Source organism: Tachyglossus aculeatus, chromosome 1 (assembly GCF_015852505.1).
Source record: "Tachyglossus aculeatus isolate mTacAcu1 chromosome 1, mTacAcu1.pri, whole genome shotgun sequence".
Classification (NCBI taxonomy): Eukaryota; Metazoa; Chordata; class Mammalia; order Monotremata; family Tachyglossidae; genus Tachyglossus; species Tachyglossus aculeatus.
The window spans coordinates 33973708-33986975 of NC_052066.1; the positions used below are offsets into that span (position 1 = coordinate 33973708).

Below are 13268 nucleotides of genomic sequence, written 5' to 3' on the forward strand. Positions count from 1 at the left end.
TGGAGAAAATTCAAGATTGCAGAGAGGGGGAAAGATCAGGGCTGGAAATATAGATTTGGGAACCATCCACAAAGACGTGGTCATTGAAGCCATGAGATTGAGTGAGTTCTCCAAGTGAGTGGGTATAGAAGGAGAATAGGAGGAGACCCAGAACTTATCACTGGGGGACTCCTGCAAATAGAGGATGGGAGGCAGAGGAAGAGCCTGAAAAACTGAGAATGAGCAGCCATAGAGATAACAAGAGAATCTAAACTGTTCAGAATCCTGAGATCCTGAAACCCCTAGTCTGGGAGCAGAGACAGGAATGGAGAGGAGGGGGCTGCAGGCTGCAGTGAGCAGTGAGGGAGGAGGGGAAGAGGCAGCCCTGGGGCGAAGAAGCTTCAGAAAGAACTGGAGGACTCAGAAACGAAGGTAGCTTATTCCACAGTCCAAGGTGGGGGTGCAGACAGCCCTGTAGCCCCTCCAGCATGGGAGTAGTCATTCATTCATTCAGTCATATTTGTTGAGTGCTTACTGTGTGCAGAGTCCTGTACTAAGTGCTTGGGAAGTACAAGTTGGCAACATAGATGGTCTCTACCTAACAACGGGCTCACAGTCTAGAAGGGGGAGACAGACAACAAAACAAAACATGTAGACAGATGTTAAGTCGTCAGAACAAATAGAATTAAAGCTAAATGCACATCATTTACAAAATAAATAGAATACCAAATATGTACAAGTAAAACAGAGTGATAAATCCATACAAACATATATACAGGTGCTGTGGGGAGGGGAAGGAGGTATGGTGGGGGGATGGGGAGGAGGAGAGGAAAAAGGGGGCTCAGTCTGGGAAGACCTCTTGGAGGAGATGAGCTCTCAGTAGGGCTTTGAAGGGAAGAAGAGAGCAAGCTTGGCAGATGTGTGGAGGGAAGGCATTCCAGGCTGGGGGGGGACGTGGGCTGGGGGTCGACGGTGGGACAAGTGAGAATGAGGTACAGTGAGGAGGTTATCGGCAGAGGAGCGGAGGGTGCTGGCTGGGCTGTAGAAGGAGAGAAGGGAGGTGAGGTAGGAGGGGGTGAGGTGATGGACAGCCTTGAAGCCGAGACTGAGGAGTTTTTGCTTGACAGGCAGCCACTGGAGATTTTTGAGGAGGGGAGTAATATGCCCAGAGCATTTTTACACAAAGATGATCCGGGCAGCAGTGTGAAGTATAGATTGAAGTGGGGAGAGACAGGAGGATGGGAGATCAGAGAGGAGGTTTGGATGGAGTGGAAAAGGTGGATCTTGGCGATGTTGTGGAGGAGAGACCGGCAGGCTTTGGTGATGGACTGGATGTGAGGGGTCAACGAGAGAGCAGAATTGAGGATGACACCAAGTTGCAGGCTTGTGAGTCGGGAGGATGGTAGTGCCATCTACAGTGAAGGGAAAGTCAGGGAGAGGGCAGGGTTTGGGAGGGAAGATAAGGAATTCAGTGTTGGACATATTGAGTTTTAGGTGGTGGGCAGACATCCAGATGGAGATGTTCTGAAGGCAGGAGGAGACAGGAGCCTGAAGGGAGGGAGAGAGAGCAGGGGCAGAGATGTAGATTTGTGTGTCATCAGCATAGAGATGATAGCTGAACCCAGAAGTAGAGGTAAGAGGGTTGACTGAATCCAAACAGCACCATTTTGCGAAGTGGAACAATGATGCTATTTGGTAATATCACAGGGTCTGCCATGCGGTGAAACATCCCAGTGTGACATGTGATGACATCATTCTCCATCCTGCCTGTGTCATGACACAATGTGTCACATGTGTCACATGAGGGACATCCATTTGAACTCCCACTCACAGCTGGCTGAAGATGGCTCTGGAGGCTCCTGACTGCCAGAGGGGCTTGAGCCTCAAGGAAGGGAAGTACAATCCTAATTGTACTTAGGTTGTGTTCTCCACATGGGAAAGGGACTTTGTCCGATATGATTGATTTGTATCCATCCCTGCATTTAGAACTGTGCTACAAACCTAATAAGTGCTTAAGAAATAATGAAAACAAGTGTAATAAAGTATTCTGGCTTTTCCATTGTGATCATAGGAAGAGCACTTCAATTAGTATTGGGAAGCTATCAAACTAAGCACAAGGCATGGTCTTTACCACTGTCAAGCCTGAAGGCTAATCCATCATTTATTTTAATGTCTGTCTCTCCCTGTAGACTGTAAAGTCTTTCTGGGCAGGGTTTGCCTCTACCAGTTCTGTTGCATTGTGTTTTCCCAAGAACGTAGTACAGTGCTCTGCGTACATACAGTAAGCATGCAATTAATACCATTTATTGGTTGGTTTGAAGAGGTTGACTGGAGAATTAAAGAGTCTTCTTGTACCCCTGAGGCCTTCTGAAACTGCAGAATGCCATGTCCTCTTCAAATGGGCTTACCAGGCAAAGAGATAAGTTATCAATCTGTCAATCAATTGTATTTTTTGAGCACATAATAATAATAATAATAATCATATTTATTAAGCTCTTACTATGTGCAAAGCACTGTTCTAAGCACTGGGGAGGTTACAAGGTGATCAGGTTGTCCCACGAGAGGCTCACAGTCTTAATCCCCATTTTACAGATGATGTAACTGGGGCCCAGAGAAGTGAAGTGACTTGCCCAAAGTCACACAGCTGACAAGTGGCAGAGCCGGAATTTGAACCCATGACCTCTGACTCCAAAGCCCGGGCTCTTTCCGCTGAGCCATGCTGCTTCCATATTACATATTACAGAACACTGTACTAAGTGCTTGGGAGAGTACAAAACAACAATATAACAGACACATTCCCTACCAACAGTGAGTTTACAAGTCGAGAGGGGGAGGCAGACATTGATATAAATAAATAAATTATGGATATGTACATAAGTGTCATGGGCTTGGGAGGTTAGGAGAGGCGAATAAAGGGAGCAACTCAGGGTGATGCAGAAGTGAGTGGGAAAGAGGAAATGAGGACTTAGTGAGGGAAGACCTCTTGGAGGAGATGTGACTTTTCAAGGTGGGGAGAGTAATTGTCTGTCAGATATGGAAAGGGAGGGCATACCATCCCAGAGGCATGATGTGGGTGAGAGGTTGACGGTGAGATGGACAAGATCGAGGTAAATCAATCAATCAATCAATCAATCGTATTTATTGAGCGCTTACTATGTGCAGAGCACTGTACTAAGCGCTTGGGAAGTACAAATTGGCATCACATAGAGACAGTCCCTACCCAACAGTGGGCTCACAGTCTAAAAGGGAGAGACAGAGAACAGAACCAAACATACCAACAAAATAAAATAAGTAGGATAGAAATGTACAAGTAAAATAAATAAATAAATAAATAAATAGAGTAATAAATATGTACAACCATATATACATATATACAGGTGCTGTGGGGAAGGGAAGGAGGTAAGACGGGGGGATGGAGAGGGGGACGAGGGGGAGAGGAAAGAAGGGGCTCAGTCTGGGAAGGCCTCCTGGAGGAGGTGAGCTCTCAGCAGGGCCTTGAAAGGAGGAAGAGAGCTAGCTTGGCGGATGGGCAGAGGGAGGGCATTCCAGGCCCGGGGGATGACGTGGGCCGGGGGTCGATGGCGGGACAGGCGAGAGCGAGGTACAGTGAGGAGATTAGTGGTGGAGGAGCGGAGGGTGCGGGCTGGGCAGTAGAAGGAGAGAAGGGAGGTGAGGTAGGAGGGGGCGAGGTGATGGACAGCCTTGAAGCCCAGGGTGAGGAGTTTCTGCTTGATGCGCAGATTGATCGGTAGCCATTGGAGGTTTTTGAGGAGGTAAAGTGAGTAGGACGGCATTAGAAGTGAAGTGAGCAGGCTGGGTTGTAGAGGAGAGTACCGATGAGGGAAGAGGGGGCAGGGTGATCGTGTGCTTTAAAGCCGATGGTAAGAAGTTTTTGTATTTTTAGGGAGAGAAGTTTTTGTTTTTTTGGGCGTTCCCAGAAATGGCTTCTTAGTCGAAATCAGGGAGAAATTACAATATCATCCTTACGCTAGTCACAAATTCATATTGACCAGTTTTATAAGAACTATGATCTGTCATTTGATGAATGTTTCCAATTTTCCAATTTTCCTTGTTGCTTCCCAGGATTGACTTCAGTGAGTGCGCTTACCTATACCTGAAGGAAACTGCTCTTTAGAATACCTCACTGTGTAGTTGATTGCTTCACACCAAGAAAATCACTGCCTTAAGTATTTGAATGTTAAATTTGCTAAATATAATTATCAGTTAGTGCTAAACCTGCTGAATATTTCATGATAATGTAATCATGTAGATGAGGTGCATCATCATTTAATATTTCAGAGAATGGTTTCCCCTGTGATGTAGATTCCAATGGCACATTTATCCCTAGTATTAAAAGTGTATGTTTTGCCCCTACTGGATATAAGGTTCTGTACTACATTCTTGGGAAAGTACAACAGAAAGGAGACACACATGTTATACATGTACCCTGCCTACAAGAAGCTTACCCTCTAAAGGGGACAACAGACATAAATGTACGATGCTTAGAACAGTGCTTTGCAAAGAGTAAGCACTTAATAAATGCCATTACTATTATTATTATTATTATTGTTTTCAAATAGAGTAATCAATATAAAGACTTGAGTGTACAACTGAAAAAACGAATATACACACATTCTGAAGATGGAAACAAATTGTAATAAATAAATACCTCATTGCTAGAGATATGACAAGATGTTAGGAATTAATCAAGGAAGATTTGTTAACAGAGGTGGCTTGGAACACAGCAAGAGCTATTGTCTGCCAGATTTACTTCTTTTTTAATTTATGGTCCAGGAAACAAGATCTGAGACCCAAATCTTGTTGACTCTATCATACTGAAGGAAACCTCTGAAGACTAAAGGTAAACAATAGAAATGATCCAGAAATCCAGTGACGTTCAGGAGTGATTTAAAGAAAGTCGAGTGCTCTGTGATTGTTGATTAGGGTTTGAACCCTAGGCTGGAAAGACATTCATCGTGAGAGGCATCCTTACAGAATTGCCCATATCCATTTTTCTAGATCAATACTTGGAAAACAACTATTTATTTTCATTGAAATTCTGGGAATTTCTCTTCTATAGGTCCAGAAACATCTAAACAGTCCTCCTATATGGAGAGGAATTTGTTCTCCACATCCTCGGAAAGACATCAAATGTCAGCACCTGAACCTGACACTGAGTGCAATAATGCTGTTACAAGACTTTCCTTCCTAGCCAGAAAGAATATTGCAGTGACAGGTAAATTATTTAGGGGGATATTATCTACTTCAGCTCACTGAAAGATGATGGGGAAAGAGGTTGTTAAGTAAAGACACATCTCAGGGAAGAAAGTGCTTCCAAGCTGAGCTATGTTGATTGCCCCTACATGTTTCTCACTGAAAATTAGGCTACCCTGAATTTGAACGAGTCACAGAGGAACCTGAGGGAGAGAGTAGTCCTCTGATAATCAGCGGCTTTGTCTGGAAATCTCTTTACGATACCTTAGAGCACTCCAATTGGGAATAAGTATTTTGGTTAGATGTATTGTGGACAAAATTGATTCACACATCAGAAAATTTAATGCTTATGTAACCAATTTCCTGTTAATTCTTTTTCCAAGCAGCCAGTTGCTGTTCTGTGCTGGTGCAGCCTACAGTGATCCGCAATCCTAGATCCTTTCTTAAGCTTTGGCTGTTTCTGAGAACTAAAAATACACCATTTTTAGGAATTGCAATTGTTTTTGGTAGGCAACGATATTAGGAATCATGATTTTATGTCTTTTTATTTTACTATATTTAAATGCAAGTCTGAAAGTACAGTTCAGAATAGGTAGTAAAATATATTAGAGTTTACATTACCTATTTTTTATCTACATTATGTTTGGAAACTGCATGATTTTTATAGCACTGTAGACTTTCTGTTGTGTAGTCTAAATCAGATGTCCTGTGTTATGAAAACAAGGCTCTGGAGGGTGAATAACTTTAGCTAGAACTGCAATGTTCAAATATACAACTTCCCCATGGAATTAATTTGACAGTAAGGTGCATTATGAACAGCAGTGAATTTAGAATATTTCACTTGACATTGATCCAACTTCCAAATGTCTATACAGTTAATTTCATCCATTCAGAAAGAAAATGTTTTTCTTCTTCAGGTAAGAGGACTTTTAAAAATTTGTTCCCATGGAGCTTACCAAATCTAACCCAACAATTAAACAGTAAATCCTTACCTATAAGATTTGCTGAGCCCTGAGCTTTTAAATCTGGAAATTTTCTTCAATTAAATTTTCCCAAAATACTTAAAAAAATTAACGTCACTGAGATGCAACTTTGTAAAACACCTGAAATAATGTTAAGGCTATATACATATTTATAAGTTACTTAATCTTGGGATTTCCTAGTTGCTTATTTTTTCTATATTTAATTACTTAAATTAAATTAAAATTAAGTATATTTTATATTATTAAGTATAATTAAAATTATAAATTAAGAAATTTAATTATATTTAATTACCCATCCTTAATTTTTGCAGAATAAATATACCTAAATGGTCTTTGAACCAATGTATTCAGCAACCATATGTAGCCTTTAAAGAAAAATCTCCCCCCTCACCCCCCCAGATCATAACCTCCCCAACGCCCCATATCCACTCATCCTCCCCAGCCATCTCCCAAGATGACCTCTCCCATCTTCTTTCTAAATATACTGCTTCCAGAAGCTCCTCCTCCCCCATCCCTTTATGCCTAATTAAAATGATTGTGCCTACCCTTCTTGCATCCTCATTGCTATCTTTAATTGCTCACTTTCCCATCTTGCTTTCAAATACGCCCACTTATCTCTTATCCTAAAAATACCCTCCCTCAATACTACTGCACCAGTTATCACCCAATCTTCTTCCTAACATTTCTTTCCGACTCCATAAATGAGTTGTTTACACCTACTGCCTCCACTTCCTCTCCTCCAACTCCCTTCTCAATCCCCTGCCATCTGGCTTCTGCCCCCTCACCAAGGACCTCTTTTCTGACAATTCCAATGGACTCTATGCCATCTCATCTGCCTTTGACACTGCTGACCATTCCCATTTATCGGAAACATTATCAAACCTTGGTTTCACTGATGCTGTCTTCTTCTGGTCCTACTATTTCTCTGGCCCTTCCTTTTTAGTCTCTTGTACTGGCTCCTTTTTTGATTCCCACCCAATAACTGTGGGGAACTTTTAAGGCTGGACAATGGGTCCTTTTCTATTCTCCATATACAACCATTTGCTTGGGGAGCATATCCACTCCCAAAGCTTTGTCTATCATCTCTATACCTATGAATCCTAGACAAAATCTCCAGACCTAACCTCTCCCATCTCTGCAATCCTGCATTTTTCCTGACTTCAGGACATCTCTTCCAAATGACCTGCCATCACTTCACCTGGGTTTGAATTCCAGCTCCATCACTTGTCTGCTGTGGGACCTTGGGCTTCAGTTTCCTCATTGGTTAAATGGGTATTAAATCCTACTACTGAGATTGTGAGCCCCATATAGGACAGGGACTATGTCCAATCTAATTATATTGTATCTTCTAGCATTTACTACACTGTTTGGCTCACAGTAATCAATCAATCAATCAAATTTATTGAGCACTTACCATGTGCAGAGCACTGTATTAAGAACTTGGCAGAGTGCAATATGACAGAGCAGGTAGACAAGTTCCTTTCCCTCAATGAACTTGCTTTATGGAGGAGACTGACATTATTATTAATAAGTACATTATGGATATGTACATAAATGCTGTAGGGCTGAGGGTGGGGTGAATAAAGGATGCAAATTCTAACGCAAGGGTGACACAGAAGGGAATGGGAGGAAGGGAAAAGTGGGCTTAGTCAGGGAAGCCCTTTAGGAGGAGATGTGATTTTAATAAGGCTTTGAAGGTGGGGAACGTGATCACCAGTCAGATATGAGAGGGAGACAGTTCCAAACCAGAGGCAGGATGTGGGTGAGAGGTCGGAGGCAAGATAGAGATTGAGGTACTGTGAATAGGTTGGCATTTGGGGAGTTAATTAGGAAGTCTGGGTTGTAGTAGGAATTCAGAGGGTTAAGGTAGGAGGTGGAGTGCTTTAAATAATAATAATAATAATGATGGCATTTATTAAGTGCTTACTATGTGCAAAGCACTGTTCTAAGCACTGGGGAGGTTACAAGGTGATCAGGTTGTCCCACGGGGAGCTCACAGTCTTAATCCCCATTTTACAGATGAGGTCACTGAGGCACAGAGAAGTGAAGTGACTTGCACAAAGTCACACAGCTGACAATTGGCAGAGCCAGGATTTGAATCCATGACCTCTGACTCCAAAGCCTGTGCTCTTTCCACTGAGCTTGTAAGGCATTTCTGTTTGATGAGGAGATTGGTGGACAACCACTGGAGGATCTTGAGGACTGGGGAAATGTGGACTAAACATTATTGTAGAAAAATGGTCTCAGAAGCAGAATGAAATATAGACTGAGGTGGGGAGACACAGGAGGCAGGGAGATCAGCATGGTGGTTGATGCAGTAATAAAGGCAGGATAGGCTAGGTGCTACGATTAACATGCTAGCAGTTTTGATGGAGGGGAAAGTGTGGATTCCATCAAAGTTGAGAAGGTAAAACCGACAGGATTTGGTGACATAATCAATCAATCAATCAATCAATCGTATTTATTGAGCGCTTACTATGTGCAGAGCACTGTACTAAGCGCTTGGGAAGTACAAATTGGCAACACATAGAGACAGTCCCTACCCAACAGTGGGCTCACAGTCTAAAAGGGGGAGACAGAGAACAGAACCAAACATACCAACAAAATAAAATAAATAGGATGGAAATGTACAAGTAAAATAAATAAATAAATAAATAAATAGAGTAATAAATATGTACAACCATATATACATATATACAGGTGCTGTGGGGAAGGGAAGGAGGTAAGATGGGGGGATGGAGAGGGGGACGAGGGGGAGAGGAAGGAAGGGGCTCAGTCTGGGAAGGCCTCCTGGAGGAGGTGAGCTCTCAGCAGGGCCTTGAAGGGAGGAAGAGAGCTAGCTTGGTGGAGGGGCAGAGGGAGGGCATTCCAGGCCCGGGGGATGACGTGGGCCGGGGGTCGACGGCGGGACAGGCGAGAACGAGGTACGCTGAGGAGATTAGCGGTAGAGGAGCGGAGGTTGCGGGCTGGGCAGTAGAAGGAGAGAAGGGAGGTGAGGTAGGAGGGGGCGAGGTGATGGACAGCCTTGAAGCCCAGGGTGAGGAGTTTCTGCCTGATGCGCAGATTGATTGGTAGCCACTGGAGATTTTTGAGGAGGGGAGTGATATGCCCAGAGCGTTTCTGGACAAAGATAATCCGGGCAGCAGCATGAAGTATGGATTGAAGTGGAGAGAGACACGAGGATGGGAGATCAGAGAGAAGGCTGGTGCAGTAGTCCAGACGGGATAGGATGAGAGCTTGAATGAGCAGGGTAGCAGTTTGGATGGAGAGGAAAGGGAGGGTCTTGGCAATGTTGCGGAGCCGAGACCGGCAGGTTTTGGTGACGGCTTGGATGTGAGGGGTGAATGAGAGAGCGGAGTCGAGGATGACACCAAGGTTGCGGGCTTGTGAGACGGGAAGGATGGTAGTGCCGTCAACAGAGATGGGAAAGTCAGGGAGAGGACAAGGTTTGGGAGGGAAGACAAGGAGCTCAGTCTTCGACATGTTGAGCTTTAGGTGGCGGGTGGACATCCAGATGGAGATGTCCTGAAGGCAGGAGGAGATGCAAGCCTGGAGGGAGGGGGAGAGAGCAGGGGCAGAGATGTAGATCTGGGTGTCATCAGCGTAGAGGTGATAGTTGAAGCCGTGGGAGCGAATGAGGTCACCAAGGGAGTGCGTGTAGATTGAGAACACAAGGGGACCAAGCACTGAACCTTGGGGAACCCCCACAGTAAGAGGATGGGAGGGGGAGGAGAAGCCTGCAAAAGAGACTGAGAAAGAACGACCAGAGAGATAAGAGGAGAACCAGGAGAGGACGGAGTCTGTGAAGCCAAGGTCAGATAGCGTGTTGAGGAGAAGGGGGTGGTCCACAGTGTCAAAGGCAGCTGAGAGGTCGAGGAGGATTAGGACAGAATATGAGCCGTTGGATTTGGCAAGCAGGAGGTCATTGGTGACCTTTGAGAGGGCAGTTTCCGTGGAATGAAGGGGACGGAAGCCAGATTGGAGGGGGTCGAGGAGAGAGTTGTTGTTGAGGAATTCTAGGCAGCGCGTGTAGACAACTCCTTCAAGGAGTTTGGAAAGGAATGGTAGGAGGGATATGGGACGATAAATAGAAGGTGAGGTGGGGTCAAGAGAGGGTTTTTTTAGGATGGGAGAGATGTGGGCATGTTTGAAGGCAGAGGGGAAGGAACCAGTGGAGAGTGAGCGGTTGAAGATGGAAGTTAAGGAGGGGAGAAGGGATGGAGCGAGAGATTTCATAAGATGAGAGGGAATGGGGTCAGAAGCACAGGTGGCCGGAGTAGCACTTGAGAGGAGGGAGGAGAGTTCATCTGAGGATACCGCTGGGAAGGATGGGAGAGTAGTAGAGAGTGTTGAGAGCCGGGGGGATGGAGAAAGGGGGGAAGAGACTTTGGGGCGGTCGGACCTGATGGATTTAATTTTGTTAATGAAGTAGGAGGCCAGATCGTTGGGGGTGAGGGAAGGAGGAGGGGGAGGAACCGGGGGCCTGAGAAGGGAGTTGAATGTACGGAAGAGCTGGCGGGGGGTGATGGGCATGGGTGTCAATAAGGGAGGAGAAATAGTTTTGTCTGGCAGAAGAGAGGGCTGAGTTAAGGCAGGAAAGGATAAACTTGAAGTGAACGAGGTTGGCATGGTGTTTAGACTTTCGCCAGCAGCGTTCGGCAGCTTGAGCATAAGAGCGAAGGAGGCGGACAGTGGCAGTGATCCAGGGTTGTGGGTTAGTGGTGCAAGAGCGGCGAAGGGAAAGGGGAGCGAGTGAGTCTAGCTGAGTAGAAAGGGTAGAGTTGAGAGCAGTAATCTGATCATCAAGACTGGGTAGAGAGGAGAGGGCGGCGAGGTGGGGTGTGAGGCGCTCCGAAAGATGGGTGGGGTCCAGAGAGCGGAGATCTCTGTGAGGGAGTAATACGGATTTACAGGGGAAAGGAGTGTGAGTGAGGAGGCAGGTGAGAAGATTATGATCAGAGAGAGGGATAACAGAGTTGGTGAGGGTGGACACAGTGCAGCGGTAGGAGATGATGAGGTCGAGGGTATTGCATGCATTCATTGAATAGAGAGATAAGTAGAGGATAACGCCAAGATTATGGGTTTGCGAGACAGGGAGGATGGTGGTGCTGTCTACAGTGATGAGAAAGTGAGGGTTAGGGTAGGATGGGATGAGAATATGAGGAATTCGGTTTTGGAGTTGTTAACTTTGAAGGTGTCAGCAGAATATCCAGGTAGAGATGTCCTGAAGGCAGGAGGAAATGTGAAACAGTGGAGAAGGAGAAAGATCAGGGATGGAGATGTAGATTTGGGAAGTAAGTGCTATAACAAGTCCCATTATTATGATAATTATTATTATTACCTCAAACTCAGCATGTCCAAAACTGAACTTATCTTCCTTTCCAAACTCTATCCTCACCACAACATTCCCACGGCTCTAGACAAAACTACTAGCCTTCTTCCTATCTCACAAATCCATAATGTAGACATTATCTTTGCCCTCTCAAAGGTCACCAATGACCTCCTGCTTGCCAAATCGAACAGCTCCTACTCTATCCTAATCCTCCTCGACCTCTCAGCTGCCTTCGACACTGTGGAGCACCTCCTTCTCCTCAACACGCTATCCAACCTTGGCTTCACAGATTCTGTTCTCTCCTGGTTCTCCTCTTATCTCTCCAGCCGTTCATTCTCAGTCTCTTTTGTGGGCTCCTCCTCCCCCTCCCGTCCCCTTACTGTAGGGGTTCCTCAAGGGTCAGTTCTTGGTCTCCTTCTATTCTCTATCTACACTCATTCCCTTGGTGAACTCTTTTGCTCCCACAGCTTCAACTATCATCTCTACGCTGATGACACCCAAATCTACACCTCTGCTCCTGCTCTCTCTCCCTCCTTTCAGGCTCGTGTCTCCTCCTGCCCTCAAGACACCTCCATCTGGAGGTCTGCTCGCCATCTAAAACTCAATATGTCCAAGACTGAACTCCTTATCTTCCCTCCCAAACCCTGCCCTCTCCCTGACTTTCCCATCACTGTTAACGGCACTACCATCCTTCCCATCTCACAAGCCTGCAACCTTGGTGTCATCCTCGGCTCCGCTCTCTTGTTCACCACTCACATCTAATATGTCACCAAAACCTGCCGGTCTCACCTCTGCAACATCACCAAGATCCGCCCTTTTCTCTCCATCCAAACTGCTACCTTGCTTGTTCAATCTCTCATCCTATCCCGGCTGGATTACTGCATCAGCCTCCTCTCTGATCTCCCATCCTCCTGTCTCTCCCCACTTCAATCTATACTTCACATTGCTGCCCGGATCATCTCTGTGCAGAAACGCTGTGGGCATGTTACTCCCCTCCTCAAAAATCTCCAGTGGCTACCAATCAACCTACGCATCAGGCAAAAACTCCTCACTCTCAGCTTCAAGGCTGTCCATCACCTCGCCCCCTCCTACCTCACCTCCCTTCTGTCCTTCTCCAGCCCAGCCCGCACCCTCCGCTCCTCTGCCGCTAACCTCCTCACTGTGCCTTGTTCTCGCCTGTCCCGCCGTCGACCTCCGGCCCACGTCCTCCCCCTGACCTGGAATGCCCTCCCTCCGCATATCCACCAAGCTAGCTCTCTTCCTCCCTTCAAGGCCCTACTGAGAGCTCACCTCCTCCAGGAGGCCTTCCCAGACTGAGCCCCCTTTTTCCTCTCCTCTTCCCCATCCCCCCCCGCCCTACCTCCTTCCCCTCCCCACAGCACCTGTATATATGTTTGTACAGATTTATTACTCTATTTTAGTTGTACAGATTTACTATTCTATTTATTTTATTTTGTTAATATGTTTTGTTTTATTGTCTGTCTCCCCCTTCTAGACTGTGAGCCCACTGTTGGGTAGAGACTGTCTCTATTTGTTGCCAACTTGTACTTTCCAAGCACTTAGTACAGTGCTCTGCACACAATAAGCGCTCAATAAATACGATTGAATGAATGAATGAAATCCTTGACTCAACTCTCTCCTTCAACACACATACTCATTCAGCCACTGAATCTTGTTGACTTTACATCCACATTCCAGTATTCACTCTTTCCTCTCCATCCGAATGCAATCAAGATGATTCAAGCACCTGTCACTGTCTG

General features: G+C 45.6%; 1 protein-coding gene across 1 annotated transcript in view; it reads left to right on the forward strand.

The window, feature by feature from the left end:
• WDR49 (WD repeat domain 49) overlaps positions 1–13268 on the forward strand; it is a 195608-nt gene that overhangs the window by 139272 nt on the left and 43068 nt on the right. The window contains exon 12 of the mRNA XM_038750316.1: positions 5060–5215. Coding sequence (XP_038606244.1) covers positions 5060–5215 — 156 coding nt within the window. The remainder of the gene's footprint in view (positions 1–5059; positions 5216–13268) is intronic.